This window comes from Callorhinus ursinus, unplaced genomic scaffold (assembly GCF_003265705.2).
Source record: "Callorhinus ursinus isolate GAN/ISIS: 27379988/994484 unplaced genomic scaffold, GSC_fseal_2.0 scaffold61, whole genome shotgun sequence".
Classification (NCBI taxonomy): domain Eukaryota; kingdom Metazoa; phylum Chordata; class Mammalia; order Carnivora; family Otariidae; genus Callorhinus; species Callorhinus ursinus.
This window is the reverse complement of record NW_027397123.1, coordinates 2,812,861-2,839,086: the sequence shown is the minus strand read 5'-3', so window position 1 is coordinate 2,839,086 and position 26,226 is coordinate 2,812,861. Positions and strand designations below refer to the sequence as shown.

The window sequence follows — 26,226 nt, the reverse complement described above, 5'->3', positions numbered from 1 at the left end:
TTTTAATAATACCGAATATTGGGTATGGGGCCTCTAATGGATGGAACCACAGCATTAAGGTTGTAGTAATGAGGCATCATTCATTCCCTTTATGTACTTATGTTTTATTTATATATTTATTTTCTTCCAGGTTTAAGGCGGGCAAAACTAGGCTGTCAAATGGAGAAGTAGCAGGGATAATCACTCCTCTATAAATTAGAGTTTATATAATACATTTTAATCCTTGGAAGTTCCTGTTTTAATTTATATTGGGTCATATTACTATTTTAACTGTGGCATCCCATATTATCAGGCCAATTTCCCCACACCCAACTCCACTGGCTTGTTTTTTGTTGTTTTTTTTTTTTTTAAGATTTTATTTATTTATTTGACAGAGAGAGAGAGCGCACAAGCAGGGGGAGCGGGAGAGGGAGAGTCAGGCTCCCCACTGAGCAGGGAGCCCAACATGGGGCTCCATCCCAGGACCCTGGGATCATGATCGGAGCCCAAAGGCAGACGCTTAACCGACTGAGCCATCCAGGTGCCCCTCCACTGGTTTGTTTTTTAATTTAATTAGCTTCAAATTAAGTTTTGTTTTGTTTTTTAAGATTGTATTCATTTATTTGACAGAGAGAGACACAGCAAGAGAAGGGAACACAAGCAGGGGGAGTGGGAGAGAGAGAAGCGGGCTTCCCACCGAGCAGGGAGCCCCATGCAGGACTAGATCCCAGGACCCTGGGATCATGACCTGAGCCGAAGGCAGACGCTTAACGACTGAGCCACCCAGGCACCCGCCAAACTAAGTTTTTAAAGTGGAATCAACCAGAAGGTGAGAATGTAAGGGAAATGATTTTCCAACACTTCTCATGTACGCTAAAATTTTAGGTTTCTTTTTTGGACTACAACAGGCTCTTCGCTGTTTACAAGGTGCCTTGGGAAAATGTCAGTTCTCCTTGTTTCTCCTTTACTCTCACACTACTACCACACTAATGAAACTTCTGACACCCAATGTGTGGGAGTTTTCCCCACTCCAAGCAATTCTGTGACACCAGCTGGGGGCCTACAATTTAACTCAATTCTGACACTATCTACCTGGAGCTAGCACCAGGTCTCATAAGGGCTCAGTCTCACATGACTGTCCCCCACCCCCACGCCCACAGATACTTCAGATAGCAATCACAAATCTAGATGACTTGTGCTTTTGACCCGTCAGCTATAATGTGGAAGTTCCCAAGATGCCCTCTTAAGATTTTTATTAATTTGCTAGAGCGGCTTATAGAACTCAGGAAAAACAGTTTACTTGCTGTTTACCAGTTTATTTTAAAAAAGATATGATAAAGGATATAGATGAACATCCAGATAGAAAGGAGTAGGTCTGAGATGACCCCGAGTGCAGGTGCTTCTCTGTCCTGTGGAGTTGGGGTGTGTCACCCTCCTAGTACGTGACTGTCATCAACCTGGAAACTCTCCAGACCCCATCCTTTGTGATGTTTATGGAGGCTTCCTTAATAGGAATGATCAATTAACAACTCCATATCTAGCCCCTCTACCCTCTCTAGAGAGCTGGACTTCACAGAGGCCCATATGGCAAGGAACTGGGTTACTGTCTGGCCCACAGCCAGCAAGTGACTGAGGCCCTTAGTTTAACCATGTGATCTTGCAAGCAGATTCTTCCCTAGTTGAGGATCAGCTGAGACCACTGTTCTGACCAATACCTGACTACAACCTTGTAAGACCCTGAATCAGAGGACCTAGCTAAGCCCTATCTGGACTCCTGACAGAGAAAGTGTAAGGTAATAAATGTGTGTTGCTTTAGGCTACTAAGTCTCTGATAATTTTTTAGGTAGTACTAGATAACTAACACACCTAGGTTACTAAAGACCAGTATTCATAAATGTCATGAGACACAAATGTCTCATTACTATCTGTTCTATGAGGATGATGCTTTGTTTCAAGGCTAACGGTTACATGTGTGATCCACATCCAAAGTCCACTCTTGTCTGCTCATCAGAATTACTAGGGATGGGGGCGCCTGGGTGGCTCAGTCGTTAAGCATCTGCCGTCGGCTCAGGTCATGATCCCAGGGTCCTGGGATCAAGCCCCGCATCAGGCTCCCTGCTCGGCGGGAAGCCTGCTTCTCCCTCTCCCACTCCCCCTGCTTGTGTTCCCTCTCTCACTGTGTCTCTCTCTGTCAAATAAATAAATAAAATCTTAAAAAAAAAAAAAGAATTACTAGGGATGTTTGAACCCTTAGCCAGAGCTAATCAAACAGAATATCTGGAGCTAGAACCTGCTGGAATGTATTTTTTAAAACTTCTCTGAAAATTATCTTGCCCAAGAGATTTATTAACTACAAAGGAAGAAATAGTACCTTTAGAGTGGAGAAATCTAAGCATCTTAACCATGTGATCAGTGGTGACATCACCAACAACATACATCAACATCGTGTATCCTCTGGTATTATGCTCTGAGGATATATTACTTCTGTAGTATGAATGCATAACCTTAATGTAATCAGAGAAAATACTGGATCAAACCCAAACTGAGGAATATTCTACAAAATAACTGGCCAGTATCAGAGGGGGAGACGAACCGTGAGAGATGATGGACTCTGAGGGGCAAACTGAGGGTTCTAGAGGGTAGGGGGGTGGGGGGATGGGTTAGCCTGGTGATGGGTATTGAGGAGGGCACGTTTTGCATGGTGCACTGGGTGTTATGAACAAACAATGAATCATGGAACACTGCATCAAAAACTAATGATGTAATATATGGTGATTAACATAACAATAAAAAAATTTAAAAAAAAATAACTGGCCAGTATTCTTAAAAAAACAAAAAAAAAAGTGTCTAAGTCACGAAAGATAAGAAAAGACTGAGGAACTGCCACAAATTGGAGGAGACAGAAGAGAAATAACAAGTAAATGCACCACAGGATCTGGAATCCGTGGCAAGGACTATAGTTTAATTACTAGTTTGTATCGATGTTAATTTCCTTGTTTTGATAATTATACTAAGTTTATATAAGATGTTAACATTAGGAGAAACTGGATGAAGACTATATAAGAACTGTTTTTGCAACTTTTTTAATAAATCAAAAATTATTTTGAAATAAAAACAAAAAGCCTCTCTCTACTTGGGAGTTTCTCACAGTATTTACTTTTGCTCTTCAGAAGCACAAATAACAACCTAGACATTTACTTTTACTTTGGTGATAGCCAAAGGACTGAGCTGGAGAAATGACTGTAGACCAGATCAGGGTGCCATCTTATCAGAAAACAGAAACACCTGGAATGCTTCCTGCATTTTGAAACATTTACCCCCTTTATTTTGTTTTTCAAATTACAAAAGTAATATATGTTGTAACAAGTAAAACAATACAAAGATAAATAAATTAACTGCTTATTTTTCCCTTTCCCCCACCAAGGGAACCAATGTTAATTAACACCTTGCTGTATATCCATCCATACTTTTCTTTGTTCATAGAAACATACATGCATATATATACACATAGTTTTATTTTTTTAAAAAATAGATTCATATACATTATTCTGCAATTTTCCCTTTTCACTTAACAATATACCACGAACATCTCCACAAATTAGAAGAGTTCTAGCTCCCCACTCAAATAATTTTACTTAATCACACACTTGAGATATCATACTTGGTTCATTTATATATTTTTTTCTATTTGGCTTTCATTTTCCCTGACTCCCTCATAACCAACCTGCATCACCCACCTCCCCCCAACCCAATGTATACTCTTCTATACTTTTCTTCATGCATAGAAAATCATACACAAACATACATGGATACATGTTTTTCACTCAAACAGCTAGAGGAATTTTGTCACTGATTTACAAAAACAGGCTCATATTTTACACACTTACTTGTACTTTTTTTGCTCAAGAAAACATTGTGGAATTCTGTTCAAGTCCACTAGCATAGTTTAATTTGTCCACTTTAATGGCTATATAAACATTATATGGAGTGGATATACTAGTTTCTCCCCTCTTCCAATTTCCCTCTTGATGGGCATTTATTTTGATTCTAGTGTTTTATTGCCAGTAGGAACAATTTTTTAATAAATATACATATTCATCTCTCCTTTATGTATTAGGGTTTTACTTCTAAGAGAAGATTCCCCGAGGTGGCATAAATATTTTAAGTTATAATAGATGTTGCCAGATTGCTTTTCAAAAGAGCTGTAATTTATGTTTCCACCAGCAGGGTATAAGAACAACCTTTGTTGGGACAGCAAAAAGCATTCCTGCCATTTTCTGTCAGTTTGATTGCATACAGTTATCTCATTATGACTTTAATCTGTATTCCCCAACAACTACCAAGGCTACACATTTTTTGATGGTCCCACCAGCCCCTTGGATTTGCTCTTTTTACAACTTGTCTATTCACATTTTCTGCCATGTTTTGCCATTGAGTTATCGCTTTCCTGTCAATCTGAAAAGCACTTCTCTGACTGGCTTTGCAAATATTTCACCCAAAATTATAATGTATTGACTTTGTTGATGGCACCTTTTGCCATATAAAAGATCATAGTTTTATGTAGTCATTTTTTTCCTATTTTTTATTTTTATTTAAGTAGGTTCCATGTCCAGCATGGAGCCCAATGTAGGGCTTGAACTCATGAGCTGAGATCAAGAGTTGGAGGCTTAATGGACTGAGCCACCCCAGCACCCTATTTTTTATTTCTTAATAGCTTTTATCCTGTGTTGATAAAATTAATCTAACTCCTAAACTGTACGTGTAGTCTTTCATGTTCCTTTAAGAACTTATTAAAAATTTTAAATCTTAAATCTACCTGGATTTTTTTTATATGGTTGGGGCTGCTAGTCCAACTTTACTTTCTTCCTGATTAAAAGCCAATTGTAACAGAATTCTTTTTAAATAAACGATTCCTTTTTTCCCCTATGGTTTGAAATTCTACCTTTTCCATATATGAGAAAGTTCATATACACTAAGGTCTATTTCAGGATTTTCTATGCTGTTCCATTGATGTATTTATCGGTTCCTTTGCCAATACTTTATTAAAGTGACTTCATGTTATATTCCAACATCTGGTATGCAATTTTCTTTTTCATACTTTTCTTGTTTAGATTGTTAGAACAAATGTTCTTCCATAAGGACTTTAAGATCATTTCACAAAAGATTTAAAAAAAAAAAGGCACAGACATTTAGTGTAATTCCAAAAGAAGTGCATATATGTTATTAGATGTTTACAGAGAGAAGCTTTTAATTTCTATACTGTCTTCTCAGAAAATTGTCTAATTCAAAACAATTACTAGTCTCTTCATTTATTGATATACAATCATATCATCAGAAAAAAATTTTACCTTTTTTACTGTTTATACCAATTATTTAATTTTATTTTCTATTGCCTTCATTGGAAACTCTAAGACAATATTTAGTAAAAATAGACAGCAGTGAACACTTTTATCTCTAATACTATTAAATTCTTAATCTTCAAAAAATGGTTTCAACATAATATATGCTATAGAGTTTTGGTAAAGAGAATCTTAAGTGGCTATTATATATTACAATTTAACTTACATGTTTGCAAAATTCAATTAAATACCTTCCAGCATCTATGATGGCATCTTCTCTTTCAAACTGTTAATTTTATTGATGTATTTCCTATTACTGCATTGGCTCTGCATTCTTGGAATAATTCTTATTTGGTCATTATAATACATCATTCTTAGGTATACTGCTGAATTCTATTTGCTATTATTCTAATTTTTTATTTCTAAACTCATGAGTAAGACTGGTTTGGGGTTTTCTTTTTTCCACTACTTTGATTTGGTTTTGGTGTTAAAACTTATTCTGACTTCATAAAATAAATTGGGGATCATAGTCTATGGGCTGAAATATTTCAAATAACACTGGTATTACTCTTTAAAAGTTAGATGAGGGACACCTGGGTGGCTCAGTCAGTTAAGCATCCAATTCTTGATCTCAGCACAGGTCTCAATCTCAGGGTCATGAATTCAAAACCCACACTGGGCTCCATGCTGGGCATGGAGCCTACAAAAAATAGTTAGATGAAACTAATTATAAAAACATCTGGGCCTGGAGCATTTTTCAATCCTAGATCTTTAATCACTTCCAAACTCTTCAATGGTAATTGTTCTATCAAGTTTCTACTTCTTATTGAAATTTTTCTAACTTACATTGTGCTAGAAAAACATTTATTTCCTCTTTTAAAAGCATGCTGATCTACAGTTGTGAGAAATATCTTTTATCACTCTTTTAATTACATCTTTTAATCACATCTGTGATTATGTTTCTTTTTTTCCCAAGTTTTTATTTAAATTCCAGTTAACATACAGTGTAATATTAGTTTCAGGTGTAGAATTTAGTGATTCATCACTTAAACACAACACCCAGTGCTCATGTGATTGCTTCCTTTCTCATTCTGGATCAGGCATTCTTATAGGGAGGCAAGTCTTGAACAATATGGCCATTTGTTTTATTTGGATGACATGGCAGCTCAGGGAAGTAGACTTTTTTCAAAGATTGAAATGATGAAACAACTTGGGTTTTAGTGCCCAGGACATTCACAGGGAAATTGATAGGGAAGAAAAGTGGATGTTGCTGAATTAATTTGCAAAAAGAAAAAATAAAAACAGAAAAATTTTCCTTCTTTGGTCTCTGCATGAAGCATTTCTGAATTATAAGACTCATATAAACAGTGTCTTTCCTACTAATTTGCTGCAAGGCATGTTAAGCAAGACTAAGAAAACAGAAGAGGTGCAAAATATACCAGGGCCACACTACTTTTTGTCAAATAATGGCTGTGCTGAGTAATCAAGTTTATAGTACTTTGTTCATCCGATATCAGGTTGTGAAACTATTCCTTAGCTTTGCCTTTTTAACATTAACAAATGTTATTATCATTATTTTTTATATTGTTAAAAGACACTAAAAGACAATGGTGATATTTAGAGTGGAAAAGTTGGTGAATGGCATTCTACATACTATGTGACACATATGCTTGATATTCACAATTTACATTAAATTCACATTTACATTTCCAAAATATAATGCTTATTATGTGGCTCACCGTGGAATATACCAGAATATACCAATTCTCTTCACATATATTTTGTATGCTGTTGTCATTCCATTAACATATTTTTAAACTTTCATAAGCCAGAGTAACCATGTTTGTTTTATAAAGTATTTTCTATAATCTTTGTATAAAAATTTCTATCACATTTAGAACATGACTTCCCTTATGGTAAAACATTTTGTCCAAATTCATTAAATCAATGAGATTTCTCCTAAAAATGAATTCCTCCACATATAATGAAATAGGATACCTTGATTAAGGCTTTCTCACAATTATCAGGTTTTAATTCCTATAGGCATTCTTTCTGGCATGAATTTTCTGATGTCTACTGAGGTTTGGCTTCTGATAAAAAGCTTTGCCACATTCACTGCATCCATAGGGTTTTTCTCCTGTATGAGTTCTCCAGTGTTTATTGAGGCATGACTTTTGGCTGAAGGCTTTCCCACATTCTCTGCAACGATATGGTCTTTCTCCTGTGTGTATTTTTCGATGTACATTGAGGTATGACTTCTCACCAAATGACTTCCCACATTCACTGCACACAAAGGGTCTCTCTCCAGTATGTGTTCTTTGATGTTCTCTGCGGTGTGACTTCTGAGTGAAGGCTTTCCCACAGAAAAAACATTCAAAGGGTCTTACCCCCGTGTGAATTCGCTGATGTTTAATGAGGGTTGACTTATGTGAAAAGGCTTTCCCACAGTCAGTGCATCCATATGGCTTCTCCCCAGTGTGACTTCTCTGATGCCTAATGAATTCAGACTTGTAGCAGAAGGCTTTCCCACACTCGCTACAGACATGGGGTTTCTCTGTAGGTGGAACCCTCTTACGTTTGTACACAAGAGAATTGGTTACTGCTGGTTTATACATAAGTGCTGGGTTGTGGCTGAAAGCTTTCTCACAATGACTGCATTCCCAGAGTTTTTCTCCATTAGGTCTTCTATCATGGTTTGTATGTTGTAACAATTTCCCACATCCACAGCACTCATCTTGTTTTTTTGAATAGTTTCTCTTAAAACCAATAAAATCTAAATTATGGTTTGCACTCTTTCCACAGGGGTCCCAGTTAGTAGGGTTTTGAATTGAAGGAAAAAGATTAGTGCTCAGAGGTGATATTTTCCCAAACTTATTGCTTTCATGGCTTCTTTCCTTGGGCAGTGTTTTCTTGCTGATGAATGCACCTTGTTTCAAAATCATGTCTTGTCTTTTCCTCTGGACATTAATTTGACAAATGTTTTCTGGAGAAAACACAGCAAACCTTTCTTTATTCTATTATTATGATCCAGAATAAAATTACTTGAGAAATACTCTAAGAATTTAAACAATGCACAATACATGAACAGAAAGCATGAACCATAACTAAATGCAGGGAAGGGTGTTGTATGAGTAGAGAAGATTCACAACACTGGCACAAATGAAATGGAATATGTCATAGAGTGTACAAAGAAAGAATTTTGAAGAAGATGGGATATTGTAGAGCAGTGGTTGGCAGGCATGTTCTTAAAGGGCCAGAGAGTAAATTTTAGGCTTTGTGGGCCATATGGTCTCAGTCAAAATTACTCAACTCTCCCACTGTATTTGAGAAACATAAGACAGTATATAAATGTAAAGGCATGGCTGTGTTCCAATAAAACTTTATTTACAAAATCAGGTAGCCAAACTATAGGCTGTAGTTTGTCAAACCTGTTACTGAGGTGTCATATAGAACCTTGCTATTCAATGTGTGGCTCTTGGGGTGCCTGGGTGGCTCAGTCATTAAGTGTCTGCCTTTGGCTCAGGTCATGATCCCAGGGTCCTGGGATCGAGTCCCGCATTGGGCCCCTGCTCAGCGGGAAGCCTGCTTCTCCCTCTCCTACTCTGCCTGCTTGTGTTCCCTCTCTTGCTGTGTCTCTCTCTGTCAAATAAATAAATAAAATCTTTAAAAAAAAATGTGTGGCTCTTAAAAGAGGGAAAAGAAAGGCAGCTGGTAGCCAGGTTACTATGGTTTCAGGAAGGTTGATGAGTGTAGTTTAATGATGCAAAATACACCCTAGAGGGCACCAGAATGTGATGGTTAAGAGTACTGGTTCTGAGGGGCGCCTGGGTGGCTCAGTAGTTAAGCGTCTGCCTTCGGCTCAGGTCATGATCCTGTGGTCCTGGGATTGAGCCCCACATTGGGCTCCATGCTCCACGGGAAGCCTGCTTCTCCCTCTCCCACTCCCCCTGCTTGTGTTCCCTCTCTCGCTGTGTCTCTCTCTGTCAAATAAATAAAATCTTTAAAAAAATAAAATGTGAAAAAATTCACATATATAACCATATATTAAAAAAAAAAAAAAGAGTACTGGTTCTGAAACCTGACCACATGGGCTCAAATCTCTTTTCAGTCCCTTACTTTGCTATATGTTCTTAGATAAGTTTCCTAACTTTTCTGTGACTGTTTCATTTGTAAATGGTGTAATAAAGGCTGGATATCTCACAGGTGTTGTAAGGGTTAAATGAAATGATATATGTAAAGGGCTGAGAACAAATCTGGCATAGAGTGAACACACACACTGGCCAATAATTCTAGTGCTGTTGCTGCTACTACTACAACCAAGGTGGATGAACAGTGGATGGTAGTAATTTCAGAGACATCATTTTGGGGAGAAGCATGAAAATGACTTGAATGTTTTTGGGGTTCATGTAATATTTAATTCAATTATGTGATTACAACACCAAGTGTAAGTGGCATAAACAGATTGGAAACAGACAGCGCTGACTATTCTTGCTAAGCCCATGACTCTTGTGGAGAAGTAGAAGTTCAAAGGCATCCTTAAGAGTAGGTTACCAACACTTGAGGTGCCATGGGTATTGTTGGGTATGGCAGGCAGGTCTGGGGCATTTTACCTGGAAACTGTGAGAACAGGAAATAGGAAGGGACCAGCCGGAGCGGGAGAATGACAGGAGTTTATTTGTAAGAATGCCTGAATGTGAAAGAGAAGGTGGACTGAAAACCTTAAGAGACCAAGGATTCTGGAGAAAGGGCAATGGAGTAAGAACACAGGGAGAGATGAGATGAGGGGAAGGAACACCTGGATAAAGGAGGTGGGGTGCATGGAGGATGAAGGGTCATCAAGAAGGCTAAAGCTCTCAGAGAAATGTCTCCAGCTGCTTGCAAAGCTCCAAGGCTTTTGAGAGCTGGACTCTGAACAAAATCCCAAAGGTGCCAGCCTCCCATAGTACCTCTTTTGCTGAATGTATACTTACCCTGACAGTGGCAGCCTGAGCATGCTGCCTCACAAATCCATGGTGCTTCTTCCTGCTCCAGCTTGAGGATCACATATGGTTTAGTGCCTTCATAACCTGTTCCAGGGAAATGATCCAGGCCTTGGGCTGAGCTCCTTGGTCTTCAGGGCCACTCAGGCAGCATTAAAGGCTGCACAACAGACATTGTACTTGGGAGAAGACTGTACACACACCTTGTCCAGAACCAAAAGGAATTAGTAACCCAAGACCACTGAACCTCAAGCCAAATTCACTGAGGCAGCACAGTGTAAGAGTCAGGAATGCAAAATGTGCAGCCAGACTGCTGGGGTTCAAATCCTACTCTTGGCTCTATATGTACTAGTTGAGTGACACTGGGCAAGTTACTTCACCCATCTGCCGCTGTTTCCTAATGTGTAAAATAGTGGTACTAATAGTACCTATCTCATAAGGGTCTTAGGAGAATTAAATAAGTTAATACTTTAAAAGTGGCTGAAATAGTGTCTGGCGCATAGGAAGTATTTCATACTTCTGAGGCTCTAGGTACCTCAGTTACTTTTAGCAACTGAAAAAGGAAAGGCGGTCATTCACGCATAATCTAGATTGTATGGTGGAGCTGTTCTTACCCACTGAGACAAGGTTGCTGTAGGTCTCCAGCATCACATCCCGGTACAGTGCCCTCTGAGCAGGATTCAGCCTGTGCCACTCCTCTTGAGTGAAGCCTACTACCACGTCTTTGAAGGACACAGGTCTCTGCTGAGGATGAAATGGCATTGAGTCATGTGGGAAAATGCAGCCAGGGGTGGATGGTATGGAGTTTTTATGTTCCTAGGTTAGAGCTTATCATAATTTATCTATCTAGGATGCTTTTAGATTCCTGGCTTTGGGTTATGTATGGTAGGGAAAATAACAATCACATTGGAACCCGCTGTCATATACTTTGAGTCAACATGTATTGACTGAAGACGACCTGCTTTGTGTAACCCAGTGCTGACTGCTGGAGACATAGTCATGGATGGTTCCTGACCTTAAGGAGCTCACAGCCTGGCAGAAAGCAATATGTAAAGCCATCCAGGTGAAAGTATATGAGGTATGGTGGCAGGACATCTAGGTTACAGAAAAGTGTGAATGGTCCATTAAATGTTTCAAGGTCTAGCAAGGCTTCAGAGCTAGGGGATATGTGGAGCTGAGTCTTCTCTGCAGAAAGATGGAGAAACTGCAATCCTTGCAGACAGAGCAGCATGAACACAGGCATGGGGATAGAACAGTGACTTTAAGGGCTGTGAGGCTCTCAGTATCAGGAGGAGTATAGAGGGGCATATGAGTGATGAGACGATGGACTTTAAGACAATGGAAAATCTATCAAGGGAGAGGTATGCGTAGAAAGCACATTCTATTAGGCATGTGAGTGAGTTTCTTGTATCCCATGTCAAGTGGTACAGTGGTACAGTGGTAACTCTAAGCAGACTGAAAAGTTAAGAATATATCTTGTATCCCTAGAGGAACCACTAAAATCATAGTGCAAAGAGGTGTATTGAAGTAAATGAAGTAAATGAATTCCAAAAAATATTCATTTAATTCACACAAACACACACATAAGAGAAGAGAAGAAATAGAGGAACAAAAGCACATGGGACAAATAAAAAACCAAATACTAAAAAGATACAAATCCAACCATACCAATAATTATACTTATATTCAATGATAGTAAATTATAATATAAATTAATATATGACTGAACACTCCAAAAGGCAGAGATTGTTAGGCTGGATTAAAAAAGCAATGCTGGGATGCGTGCATGGTTCAGTTGGTTAAGTATCTGCCTTCAGCTCAGGTCATGATCCCAGGGTCCTATGATCAAGCCCCGCATCGGGCTCCCTGCTCAGCGGGGAGCCTGCTTCTCCCTTTCCCTCTGCCACTCCCCCTGCCTGTGCTCTCCTGCTCTCTCTCTGTGAAATAAATAAATAAAATATTTAAAAAAATAAAATAAAAAAGCAGTGCTGCCTATAAGAGATACAAAACTCACAGATAATTTGCAAGTGAATGGATACAAAGAGAAATGTGGTGGGTGACCTGGAGGGAAGTGAAAGCAAAAACTGTAATAATGTAGGTAGAAGATGGTGTTCACAAGTGGGACAGTACAAGTGAGACAGAGAAGGACCATTGTAAAGAAGAGCAGAACCTGCACCTTAACTGGTTGTGGGGGGTGAAAGAGGGGTAAGGGTAACACCCAAGTATCTCAAAGCCAACTGGGTGATGGTGAATCAGACATGAGAAAAACAGCAGAAACAAAGAGGATGTGTTGTTAGACATGTCTGGGGACACATGGGTGGAGACACTTAGTATGCAGCAGGATGAATATATGAATCTTGTATCAGAAGCAAGATCAGGAAGGGAGCTAAAGCTCTGGAAGCAGCAGCAGAGAAGTGGTAGCTAAAGTTGTCAGTGTGGGATCTCCCTGCAAGGAGACAGGATGAGCAAAGCATCCAGGCCAAAGCCCCAAGGGACCCTAATAGATTTCAGCTGGAGACCCAAGAGAAGGACTTACAAGTACTAACCTAAGAGGGCACCTGTGATATTGTGATATATTAAGAAATATATATTTGGTTTTCCTTCCCGGTTCCTGGAACAGAGCTTCTTAAACCCTTGTAACTTCCTGAGTAACAGGGGTAATAGGAGTGTCTTTTGTTATTTCTAACAAGCCTCAGTCAACAATACACAAGTTTATGCCAATGACATGGAGGAAGGGGGCTAGCTGCCAGAGGAACTAACCATATGATTAGAGGGCTGGAACTTTCAGCCCCCTTTTCTACCCTGCGCAACTTCTAGGTCAGGGTGGGGGTGGATGGGTGGTACCAGAGATTGAGCTAATTACCAATCAATGATTTAATCAATGATGCCTACATGATGGAAATCTCATGAAAACCCTGAAGAGCTTTTACGTTAGTGAACACATCTGGGAAGATGCACACCCCAAACTACGGACAGAAGATCATGTGCTCAGGACCATTCTGTACCTTGTTATCTGGCTTTTCATTTGTATCCTTTATAATAAACCCATAATAGTAAGTAAAGTATCTTCCAGATCTGTGAATCACTATAGCAAATTATCAAAACTGAAGAGGGAGTCATAGGAACCCCTGACTTATAGCTAGTTGGTCAGAAGTTCAGGTGACAACCTGAGATTTGTAATTAGCATCTGAAGAGGGGGGCAGTCTTGTGAGACTGAGTCCCTAACTTGTAGGGTCTATGCTAAATCCAAGTTGAACTAAGTTGTAGGACACCCAGTTGGTGTCCACTGGAGAACTGGGAGAATTGTTTGGTGTAGGGAAAAAACTCCCCTATTCCTGTGAGTAGAGGAAACAGTACCTATGATATATCTTCAAGTGACTGTAAAGAATTGAACCTTCCCCAAAGAGAGGTCTGATCTTTGCACTCAGCTCCTGGGAGTTAATCTCTAAGCCCCTGCAATGTTCTGTTTGATAAGACCGTCTTTGTTTACCTGGAGGCCTTGGGCCACGTGAGATAGTCTTAACGATGTGATTTCTGGTGGGGGCTTTGGGTCACAGGCATCAGCTTAACCTCAGGAGGAGGCTGTACATCTCTTTAAAAAATGTGGGGTCCTACAGTGGCACCTGAGCAGTAGCCCAAGCAGATGGACCTGAAGGTAGGACCTGGCACAGGAGACCCTAGACCCACACAAAGGCCATGTACATAGGAGGTACCAACCAGATATCCTCTCTGATGTCAGAATAACATACCATGGTAGTAGGAGAACAGCAATCAGTCTTTTACCACAGAGCATGGAGCCTGGCTCAGTTGACAGGCCTGGGTCGGTATTTCCCAAACAGAGCTAACTGGAGTGGGATGGGATGGGATGGGATGGGATAGAACAGAGCAAAACAGAAAAGATGTAATCTGACGCCCATAAAGGCAGGTCATTGTCACCAAACATAGGGATGAAGGGGAAAGAGATGGAAGAAACATTAAGGTTGTAAAATTACCATCACTTAGTGACTGAGTGTGAGAATGGGAAGGCAGGGAGAAGTCAAGGATATGGTCCTGGCTTGTCCAGTGGGATGGTACCATCTCCTGAGATGGGAAACTGTGGCACAAAGAGGTTCAGAGACTTGTGCAAGGTCATACAGACGATAAGGCCCGGGATTCAAACTCAGCAGTCTGGCTCCAAGTCTGTGCTCTCACTCAGTATATGCTGTTGCCTTCTGCACAGAAGGGGGCAAACGGTACAGTCTACTTTAGCAGAACAATCAGAAAGCATCTTCTGATTTCAGCCTCAGAAAAGTCACCTGGGCCCTTAGCCAGAAAAGCTTTAGTCAAGTGGGGAGAGAGGATGCTGGACTCAAGAAAGAATAAGAAACAGAATATGGAAACATCAAGAGCAGGAAGTCACTACAAGAGATGGAGGAGGCCAGGGGAGAAAGGAAAGGACTTTGTGGTTTGGAAGTGGCGATGGTTTCTAGGGTTGGAGGCACTGACAATGGTTGTAGGGACAAGGGAAAAGGTCTGGGAAAGGGGAGAAGATGGGTCTCCAGAAAGAGATGTCCCTCCTGGAGGGAGGCCTCCAAAGAGGTGGAAATGTAGGAACTCAGGGGCTGAGGGGGGAGTCCTGTCAGGACGCAGGGAACCTCACCATCATAAGATGGCGAGGAAAGTAGGGGGAGCTGGGAACTCTTCACACCAAGACTTGGTGGGGACTAAGATGTTCACTGTTTGCTGCCAAACTAGTAAAGACAGTTAAGGGAATGACAGTAATTTAAATAATGGACAGCTCATCTGTTCCTCAGTCTAGATCAAGGACACAGATACCCTGGACCAAAATCAGGACTTCCATAAATGGGGAGGAAACTTCCTGCCTGCTCCCTTTGAAAATAAATATTTGTATTTTCACTTTCCTCTAACTGAACTTTAGCACTTTATTCCATTACACATGTGGCTGCAAAGCACAGAGGAGTTAAAACATCCTGCAACTCTGACACAGATAGAAAACATTAACACTTCATTGGGAAACTAAGTCGTGATGCTTCTGGTCACCTCGAAATCCAGGAGTTCTGTGGGGCTAATACTCAATTCCAACGGAAGAGCTGAACCACTGTAAAAAATATGCTTCTACATTGGTTAGTTATTGTTAAGAATTTTGTCCTGTCAGTGCTTCTCACACTTACAAGAGCATAAGGATCCCCGAGAGCTTGTTAAACATAGATTCCCAGGCTCCACTCTCAAATAACTTGATTCAAGCAGGTCTGGGGTGGGGCCTGCCATTCTGTATGTCTAACAAGCTCCTTGGAGAAGCCCATGTCTTGGGACCACATGGTTAGCAGCAGTGTTGCTCTACCTCAGCCATAAGAAGGCCCCTCAGGGAAATGTCTTTAGAAAGTGCCTTGAAAAGCTAGTTTTCTCTTAATAAACAGCAAGCTTCTATCCTATGGCCAGTGCAAATCATGGGCTGTCTTGTATTTGCCTTTTTGCTGGGCCACCAGGAAGACCACAGTTAATGACCCTTGTTGGACTGTTTTGTATATCTGTATATAATGATGAAGGTTCCTTGCATCATTCCTTGTAATATCAAATTTGGAAATTACCTGAATGTCATAAAATGGGGGGCTAGTTAAATCATCCATATTCCATGTAGGATGGAGCATTATGTACCTTGTTTAAAAAAAATGGTGTGGGGGCGCCTGGGTGGCTCAGTCGTTAATCATCTGCCTTCAGCTCGGGTCATGATCCCAGGGTCCTGGGATCGAGCCCCACATCAGGCTCCCCGCTCTGCGGGAAGCCTGCTTCTCCCTCTCCCACTCCCCCTGCTTGTGTTCCCTCTCTTGCTATGTCTCTGTCAAATAAATAAATAAAATCTACAAAAAAAAAAAAGGTGTGGTCCCAAGTACTAATATGTACAATCTCTAAGATATTTTATTTGGGAAAAAAGGGGGTAGAGTAGTATGTATAATAAGGGTCTTGCCATTGTATTTATGTGTAGACAGAAGCTGTGATGTTCCACCCAAATCCCCCTGAAGGACTGAGGTATTCTCCCAGCTGTTAGAAGGCTGGCTACTGCAGGCTTGAGACCTTTTGCAAAGTGCCCTTGGTCAAAGGGAGCTACTCATGAAAACTTATGTCCCCTCCCTGGGGCAGCCTACAACCAGTGACTGGTTGATTTCAGAACATAAAGGCCTCCTTCCCTCCATTCAAGACAACAGCAAGGGCCATCCCAGCTCCAAAGCATCTTGTAAGGTCAGCTGATGCCTGTTCAAATCCCTCTGCCTAATCCTGCTTCCTTTGCTTCTTATAAGTGTTCTAAGAGTCTACCTAGTAAACCTCATGTGTGCAAACCTCCCACCTCCAAGTCTGTTTTCTGAGAACCCAGCCTGTGATAAAGTATACATGCTTGAAATGCCCATATTTTTTCTAGAACAGTTTCCCAAGAAGGGAAACTCGGCTACTTTATGTCACACTTACCTGGTACTCAATCATTTTCTGCTGTTCTTGGAAAAAGATTTGAGTCCTGTGAAGACAGAGATTGGGGGGAAGAGGATGGAGAAAGAGAGAACAGAGCTGTGAGGGACCAGGCCCGTCTCAGAACTTGCAAAGTCCCTACATAAATCTTGTACAAAAATCCATGCTTGAAATCACTGGGGTAAAAGAAAAAAAAAATGGTGCCATTCAATTCAGAATGTGAATGCATAAAACAGACCTCCCAGGAAGTAAAAGCTGCTACCAAGTAAGAAGTAAAAATTTATTAAAAACCAAAATCTTTAAAACTTAAATAACTGTCCCCATGGGAGATGGAGCCAAATTCATGCTGAGTGGGATCACCCCTGCAGAACAATTCATTTTCTCTTAAAGGCAAAAAAGGCTTGGGTTTTGCCTCTTATTTACTTTTAAAGTTGCACTTGTTCACCTACCGGTGTTTATGAAGTCCTATATTTGGGATGCTTTTTCTATCATAATATTACCATTGAAAAAAGTATATACTGTAACTTATTACAAAGAACTCAAAGCAAAATAAAATAACTGGATAACATCAGTTAAAACTAATGGTTACTTACACTGTGGTAGGAATGATTACTGAAAGGCTACATCTGGTTATTCATCCAGTGTATTATTAAGTATTGTTAAAAAGTATTTTTCAACAGATGAGAACAAACTACTGTTATTTTTAATTAAGATGTTTAATTAAAGAGATAACTATGTGGCTTAAATTATAAAAGAAAAAGGGTAAATCATAGATTAAGAATGTAAATATTTTGACATACTTGAATGTTTAATGGTAAAATCATTAATGGGATAACTCATGGTTTTAAAACTTCTATCTTTTGTGGCTGTATCACTGTAATTGGAAAAACCTGCTAGTGCCCAGATTCTGATCTCTTCCACTGGTTTCACTAAAAAGGAACTCGAGCTCCTTGGAAAATGGCTGAGTCCACACCTGGAGCAAAGATCACAAGAAGCACCTCTGTAATCCTGAGTCCAGAAAGCAAAGACACTTCTTCAGGGATAGGTGCTGGCAAGGGGGCAGAGGAACCAGCCTCAAGGGATCCAACCATTTGAGGAGGAGTGGTAAGAGCAAACCGGTCATATCTACCAAAGCTAAACATGAATACTTCATGGGCTAGGAATTCCGTATGAATGCATATGTTCACAAACTTTTAGTCTACAAAAACTATGAATTTGTAGTGAAATTCAAAAATCAAAATATTAACTTTTTTCTCTTAAAATAACAGATACTGTAATTAAATAGGACTACTAAAACATGGAGGCTTCTAATTTCTAAAACATCCATACATTAGGAAATGTGGAACTAAACTGGTACAAACAACTAATAAAGAATGTTTAGGTTTTTCACTCACAGAAGTGAGAAACCTTATAAAGAGGTCTGAAAATACTGTGCCAATAATCGACAGCCTGGAATTAAAAATCGACATTCAGGAGTGACAAGCTCTCACGCATAGCTGATGGGATTGTCATTTAGTTCAAGCATAAGGGAAACTGGCCATGTCTACTAAAAGTTTCCAGGTAGTTTAGTGATTAGCAGAGGACACCGGATTCAAGGGGAGAAAATTCTTTCAAAATGAATACATCCTTCAGGGCGCCTGGGTGGCTGTCGTTAAGCATCTGCCTTTGGTTCGGGTCATGATCCCGGGGTCCTGGAATCGAGCCCTGCTTCAGGCTCCCTGTTCTGCGGGAAGCCTGCTTCTCCCTCTCCCACTCCCACTGCTTGTGTTCCCTCCCTCTCTGTGTCTCTCTCTGTCAAATAAATATATAAATAAATAAATCTTTAAAAAAAAATACATTCTTCTAGCTTTGTTTTACAGAAGTCTTTTCTCACTAATCTATTGACAAATCATCTTTTAAAAAAGGAAATGATTCTAAAGTGCTGGAAAGATTAAGAAAAAAAAGAAAAAAGTGCTGGAAATATTCTCTCATGATCTGGGTGGTGAGTACATGAGGATACACATACGGAAACATTTGTAACACTATAGTGCTAAATGAGTTAATGATTTACTCTTCTCAGTGGACAATAAACATCCATTATCTTTTAATTGTATGAAAATGCTTTGAAATATTGTACAGGTCAGAAAGCAGTTAGTGTAAAACAGGCATTTAGCTATCCGGACTGAGCAGTGAGCTTATTATACCTTTTAAAAGATTTTTTTTTTTTTACCGAGGTATAATTTACATATAATAAATGAATCCAGTTTAATTGCATAGTTCGATGAGTTTTGACAAATGTACTCATTCACCCACATAACTCCCACACAATCAGGATATGGAACATTTCCAGGAACATCCTGTTCACAAGATATAATAATGAATTTGTCTTAATGGTGTTAAGATTAACTACTTAGATTCCTGTCTCTTCTATAGGAGAAATAAAAAAAAAGTGATTTCCTTGAATGTTAAATAAAATACAGACACTTCTTTGCTTAACTAATACATTAATCAAGTTATACTAGTAAGTCAAAAAAGTACTTAAAAAAAAGTAGGTCAGAAACAGAGAAAAAAAGAAGGTCAGAAACAGAGAACCCTAACCTATGTGATAGCTATGACTAGGCACTGCTTGGGAGGGGTGGAGGAAGGCTTTGGGGTGCTGGAAATGTTCTCTATTATGATCTGGGTGGTGGGTACATGAGTGTGCACATATGGAACAATTCATTAAGCTACACGCTGTTCTCTATGCACGTTACACCTCAAGTTAAAAAAAAAATCCCCACAATCCCATTATTTAAAAAATACATGTGTAGAAAAGCTTTGGGTATGAAATACAATAAACTGTTATTAGTGCTTCGATTTGGGTTGACACACACACACACACACACACACACACACACACACTTCATTATTTATGTATCACAGTTTCACTGCCTTTTTTCATCATGAGGGAAGCCACAGGAGGGTTTTAAAAGGGGGAGTGGGGTTCTCTGAGAGAACTGAACTGTCCATCAGGGACTGAGCTGGAAGGAAAGGCCTGGAGCCCAGCAGGCTGGGGCAGTTAATCCAGCTTTGATAACTAGTCGATTCTCTAAAAGAGTACACCCCCTCCCTCATCCTCCTGGATTTAGCTACTCATTTTGGCCCGTTCTGTCCACGGCTGCAAAGTGCCAGCCGAGTGGTGGTGTGGCAAATGTGCTAGTGAGTGTGTGTCCGGAGGCCTGTGTTCTGGCCCTGGCTCTATGACCTGGGAAAGTCACTTCCTTCACCTTTAAATGAGATGGCAGCATCAGTGGGTGAGAAACCACTGGTAAGAGCTGGATGAAAAACAGGATATTTATATAGTATCTAAATATCCCCCCCAGATATTTATTAATTATAAAATGAAAAATTGTAACTCTGCCCTGGAGAAAACTGGCAGATATCACCTTAACCAAGTGATTAGTTAATATCACAAGTGATGGGACACAAGTCATGTGCCCCCTGATATGATGCACTATGATGGGCACAACATTCCTTCTGTGATATTCTGCCCAAAATGCATACTTGAATCTAATCATGAAGAAACATCAGACAAAAATCATGTTGAGTGGCAGTAATACAAAATAACTGGCTTATACTCTTCAAAAATGTTGACTTCATCAAAGACAAAAAGACTGAGGAACTGATTCCCATTAAAGGAGACTATAAATGGGTATGTCAACTAAAGGTAGTCTGTGATCCTGAACTGGATTCTGGAATGAAAAAAGAAATGTTATTATGAAAAAGCATTATTGGTTCACATCTGAATAAGGACTATGGATTAGATAATGGTATTAAATTACTGTGTTAAATGCCTGATTTTGAAAACTGCACTACGGTTATATAGGAAAATGCTCTCATTCTTAGGAAATGCACACTGAAGTATTTTGGGGTAAAAGAGCAGCAGGTCTGTAACTTATTCTCAAATACTTGAAAAGGCCAAAATTAATATATATTTATAATATAACACATATATACAGAGACAAAGACAGCACGAGAGTGTAAGCATTTATCTGGGTGAGTGTAGATGAAGGATATATAAAAACTGACAGTAATATCCCTGCAAATTTTTCAAATAATGTTTAATTAAAAAAAAATCTATAGCTATAGTAGGTCTGCTGCCACCATCACTCTGAGAATCCAGGGACTTTTCTGCCCCTTAGTCAGGATGGAGTGAAGTCTCCATATTCCCAGAGGCCAGGTGAGATGGCAAAAATGACAAGGCTGCAACTTCGAATCCAGAAACTGGTGGTAAGAGTAAGGAAGTGGGCTGGTTATATCACATGCTACAAGATGGCAGAATGTACTGTGTTGGACCGATGTCTCCTTCCCTTGAGAAAACATACCTCTCACTTGGCCTTGCCTGCTTCCCCCTTCACTTCTGTCTCTCTGAATCTTGGGACCCAACCCTTCCCCTACCATGGAGGGTCCCTGGAAGGAGCGACACCAAGTTGAGTCTTGCTCAGCTTCTGGCTCAGGAATGATGCTATTTCCTGTTACTTAGAGGAGTCTTTGCTCTGGCAAGAGGTCTTGGAACCTAGGTGCTTCCTTCAGAAGAGATTCTTGTCCCAAGTTCCCCCTCTCCAAATCCAGAGGGTCTTCACCCTGGCCTGCTTGTCCCTCACAGCTCCATCTCTCCACAGTAACTCACCCTCAGCTGCAGCCCCAGGCAGGGCCTTCTGTAGACTTGACCAAGGTCCTGGGAAGCCCTGCTGTCAGCGAGGTGGTGGGACCCACAGGTATACAGGGTACTCAGGTAACCTGAAGATAAACAGACCCCATGATAAGAGTCATCCAACAGTCCCTCCCCAAATACCCTCTGAGGCCCAAGAGGAAGAAGCCTGCAGAGTCCTGTGTAGGAGACAGAGCTGAGTGATGGCTTGCTTTGGGTTTGGGGCAGGGGTATCTTCTGGAAGGACTGTGAGCCTCAGAATCACTCAGAGATAAGTTTGAACCAAGCAATTTCTCTAACCAACTGAGGGGAATCTAGGCCAAACAATTTACCTCCCTGGGGTTGTTTCCTTATCTGTGAAAACAGGAATGATAAATGATAAAAATAATTTTAAAAAGCCCATTTCTAGAGGCTTTCTGTAAGTTACCTCATTTAATACATATTCAGATAAGGTTGAAAGGGGCTGAATTATGAATCAACACCTGCTTACCCAGATAACTCAGGTTGCATGTGAGCGACAGAGGCTTCTCTGCCCCAGAATGAATCTACCAGATGTTCTAGGTTTCCTGAGAAAGACTCCTTTCAGAATATCCTATATTTGCTGAGCCATTGTGTCTTAGCCTCAGGGCAGGCAGCTCATACAAAGACTCTTTCAAGCTGCCTAATTCAGGTCTCTGCAGTCAAAAGTCAGTCTCTAAAAAGCTAATTAGAGATTTTGACAGGGAGCTCTGAGATTCCCCTCTGAATATCTACAAAGAAGAGCCATCCTCAACTCGTTAACTTCCTTAACAGGACCCTTATTCCAAGTCCACTCCAAACCCACAGGGTCCAATTCACTGTGCATATTTTCGGCTTCTAGAGAGACTAGCAGAAAACAGGCAATCTCAAATGGCCAAGCCAGGGCTACAGGTCAGAATTTTGTTCTGGTGTTCGATTTTAGAGTCTCAGACAAAACTTCCCCATGGGATGAATGTTTTGCCCTCAGATTATTCCTATGATTCCATTTAATTCAAGTTCAAAAATGGACAAAATTAGTCCATTATATTAGACCCAGAGGTAGAAGTGAGTACTGATTGATAAAGAAGGCTTCAGGGTGCTAGAGATGATGTATATCTTTTTTTTTTTTAAAGATTTTATTTATTTATTTGACAGAGACACAGCGAGAGAGGGAATACAAGCAGGGGGAGTGGGAGAGGGAGAAGCAGGCCCCCCTGCCGAGCAGGGAGCCTGATGCAGGGCTCGATCCCAGGACCCCGGGACCATGACCCGAGCCGAAGGCAGACGCCCAACCAACTGAGCCACCCAGGCGCCCCGGTGTCTATCTTAATCTTGGTTGTATTTACATGATTTTCCACAACGTAGAAATTCACAGAGCTGTACACTTAAGATAAGCATACTTGACTGTATGTATGTTATACCTCAGTTTTTAAAAAAGAATATTTAATGACCTGGAAAAATGTTTGTTGTACAAATAAAATGAAATAATCTGGATGCAAACTTAAAAAACTTTCATGCACAGCCACATGTCTCCCTCTTCCTACCCCAGGTATGAATGTTCCATCTATAAGAGTTCAAAAACAGGCAAAATTAATCAGTGATGTTAGAAGCTGGGAGAATGGTTCCCCCTGGCAGGGTAGTAACAGGGAAGGCATATCATGGAGGCTTCCAGGGTGCTACAATGTTCTGTTTTCTGATCTGAGTACATTACCCAAGGGTGTTCCTTTTGTGACAATTCACTGAGCTGCATATTTATGTATATCTCTGTATGTATCTTATATCTCAGTGAAAGGCTAATGTTAAAAATTTTAAAAAGAAAAATTACTTGTTCCCAAACCTGGCACTGAACACACCATAGGTGACGAAGGAAAACAGCCACGAGTAAAAGAAAATGCCCTTAACTCCTACCTCATCCAAGCTCATGACTTCTGCACCAAAGCAACCACATGTTTTTGATTCTGTGCAACTGAAAACAGAGGCTATCTGCTCTAAAAACTAAAGCTTGATGTGTATGGCTTCTGAAAGGTATTTACCTGCCTTACCTCTCAGCTTCCTTTGTTTCAGAAGATGTTATAGTTACTGTGCTTTGGGGACTACATAAGGATCAAATATAATATTTTAAAACAACAAAATATTGTTTTGGCATTTCACCCTTTCATTAAGCTAATGGTCAAAATCTTATTTCCGTTTTATTTGTAATCTTGTCTCAGCCCATCTTAATTACTAGTAGTTTGACTTTAATTTCAGTGAAGAGCAGTTTCTAAAAGTAGCTTTAAGTTTTGTTTCTGTGGTTTTATCTTTATTGAATTATTCTACCAGGATATTACAAGGAACAGATTCAAGGAGGTCAAACGTGTCATGCCTAAAAAAATACAAAACAAGGCAAAAAGATTCTTAGAACACAGTAACTTCCACATCTAGTTTCTTTTCTTTAAATAATTTATTTTTCTTTTTTTCCCCAGCCATATTGAAGTATGTGACATACCTTACTGAGGTATGTGACATATAAAATTTAAGGTGTACAATACCATGATTTGATATATATATATATTTCAAAATAATTACCACAATAGGGTTAGTTAACACTTCCATTACCTCACACAATTACTTTTTGTATGAGTGTGGTGAGAACATTATTTTTAAGTTAAAAGATAAAAGTATTTTCCAAACAACCTCAAAGTGTTCCTTTGACCAAATCTTTTACAATTATCAGTTTAGATACTTACTCAGTAAGTTCTTTGTTTTCTAACCACAGGCAAAGTCACATCCATCCTAGCTGCCATGGGGTCAGACTAGATTTCCAGAAACCAGACTCACCCTTGGGATGTTGTCACAGATGGATACATCATTACCGTTGCCAGAAAGGGCCTTAAAAGAAACATTAAAAAGAAATAATGCACTAAATCCTCGGCAAAAGCAATAGAAGCCACCTTTTTAATAACCTGGTACTTCAGGTAAGTTTAACACTTGGGTCTTTTCAAAGCACTTTCATTAATGTGGGGAACAATTAAAGGGGAAGAAGGTTTCAAAGAGTTTTGATGTGGGCTTTTGCAGAGGGACTAGACTGAACTGAACTGACTGTTCCATCAGCTGGAGAGTGTTACAAGGGTGAAGTGTGCTCCCATCATGCAGGGTTGCAGCCTCAAATCCTTAACTCTCCATCCCCAACCTCTAAATTTCACAATCCTTCTCATCACCCATTAAGCTTCCTACTCATGGACATATATAGTGCCCCAATCTACAACAAACGTTCTTGTAGTCACTGATATCCCTGTATTTCCAAACATGACCATCAAAGACTGCTAGTCAGTGACTACAAGGCTCACTGATACGTTCTGACTGCCCAACAGTGAATTACATAGATCCCTAATCACGAACCCACACTGATCTCCAATGATATCCCAATGAGTGACTATCAATCGCTGACTCCCACAGTCCCACCTCCCCCCACAATTACTGACAGTCCCAATCACTGACCCCCATTGATCCCTGTGTTCACCATTCCCTGATCTACAGAAGTCCAATTACTAATACCCTCAGATTGCTCCTCCCAACCATGATCTAAAGGAAGTCTCAATCACCGATGGCCTAAAGCATTTCTCTAAACACTGGTCCCCATTAACCCCTCCCATCACTTAACCTCAAAGTTTCCACAATCATCACTTCCAGGTACCCAAACAGAACTTAGAACCTCCAATCACTGACCCTCTCAGGCTTCCAACATTGAGCTCTAATGCTGCTCAAATCAGTGTTTGTGAAGCACCCCACTTGGCACCAGACCTCTGAAGACCACTGTGAACTGATCACCACTCACTCTGCCAATCAAGAAATCGAGAACCCTCATTTATTGATTCCCAAATACTCCCAATCCATCTTCACAGACACTGCCACCGACTCCCACAAACCTCCACAGACCCCCCCACGAGGCTCCCACGTCCAATCACTTAACCCCTTCAGTACCCTCGTCTCTGACCCTTACAGGCACCCATGACTGACCCAGTCGGGCCACCGTAGTCGTCCGATCACTATCCTACAGAGGTCTTTAATCTTGACTGTTTCTCACACTGACCTTTCCCATTTTTCCTGGATCCGCGCCCATAACCCGAAATTGATCGGTGGACCACGGCGCCTCGTCGCAGTATAATCGCTTCCCATCCCAACTGGCCAGTGCGCAGACTCAGTCGCGACTTTGAGGCTGTCGGCCGCCACCTGGCAACCTTCCAACGCGCAGGATTCTGGGTTTCTGAACTTTAACGGGAGGTATAATGGCTGCGCCCTCTCGACATCTCGTTGGGGGTGGCCATGTTTAAATCTGAGCCGTACAGCGGTGATTAGGCCCTTTGTTAGACCAGAGGGTTAAGCTCTTTTAGGGCTGGGAGAAGCAAGTGCTCCTGGGTCCGTAAACACTGACGTCCCTGCTGCTTTTAACTTCTCAGGAGCCCAAACCACCTGTGTTCAATATGGAGGCACCCTGACCTCCAAACTAAACTTTCTTTGTCTCCAGCAGCGCAGGCGCTGAGGTAAGATGGCCACGTACATTTATACAGTTTATGTGCAGTGGGGGGGGGGCCATCTCATAGCAGGAGCTCCCCAAAGCAAGGTGAAACTTTTCCTGGAACAGCTGGAGAACCCCGGAGAGACGCTCTTCCCTTGGGGAGCATGAGGCCACCAGAAGAAGGGGTGAGAACTCCGGAGAGGGCGGAGCCATGGCTTCCTACGGCGAGTACGAAGTTATTAGCTGTTATTGAAAAGAAAATTTTTGAAAGCAGGGACTGCTATTTTTTTTTAAAGATTTTATTTATTT

The 26,226-nt window shown here is 40.6% G+C and overlaps 2 protein-coding genes across 14 annotated transcripts in view; one reads left to right on the top strand and one right to left on the bottom strand.

Annotated features, from left to right (window-relative positions):
* Positions 1–3,277: 3,277 nt before the first annotated feature.
* On the bottom strand, positions 3,278–25,620 carry ZNF793 (zinc finger protein 793). 4 transcript variants are annotated; one of them, XM_025854523.2, is made up of 7 exons: positions 25,492–25,620; positions 24,149–24,290; positions 21,405–21,514; positions 16,760–16,805; positions 10,912–11,041; positions 10,289–10,384; positions 3,278–8,301 (listed from the first exon to the last, which is right to left on the bottom strand). In XM_025854523.2, exons 4-7 carry the CDS (start codon positions 16,772–16,774, stop codon positions 7,349–7,351), a joined length of 1,194 nt encoding a protein of 397 aa, XP_025710308.1. In that variant the 5' UTR covers positions 16,775–16,805; positions 21,405–21,514; positions 24,149–24,290; positions 25,492–25,620; the 3' UTR covers positions 3,278–7,348. The 4 variants fall into 4 exon arrangements, 3 of the variants coding, with proteins under 3 accessions (XP_025710308.1, XP_025710310.1, XP_025710309.1); XM_025854525.2 differs by having other exon boundaries at positions 10,912–11,038; XM_025854524.2 differs by lacking the exon at positions 21,405–21,514.
* A 68-nt stretch (positions 25,621–25,688) lies between these two features.
* LOC112810676 (uncharacterized) overlaps positions 25,689–26,226 on the top strand; it is a 35,956-nt gene continuing 35,418 nt past the window's right edge. For all 10 annotated transcript variants that reach the window (XR_012376001.1, XM_073885316.1, XM_073885315.1 and 7 more), the window contains exons 1-2: positions 25,689–25,942; positions 26,044–26,145. The gene's annotated coding sequence lies outside the window, so the exon portion shown is untranslated. The remainder of the gene's footprint in view (positions 25,943–26,043; positions 26,146–26,226) is intronic.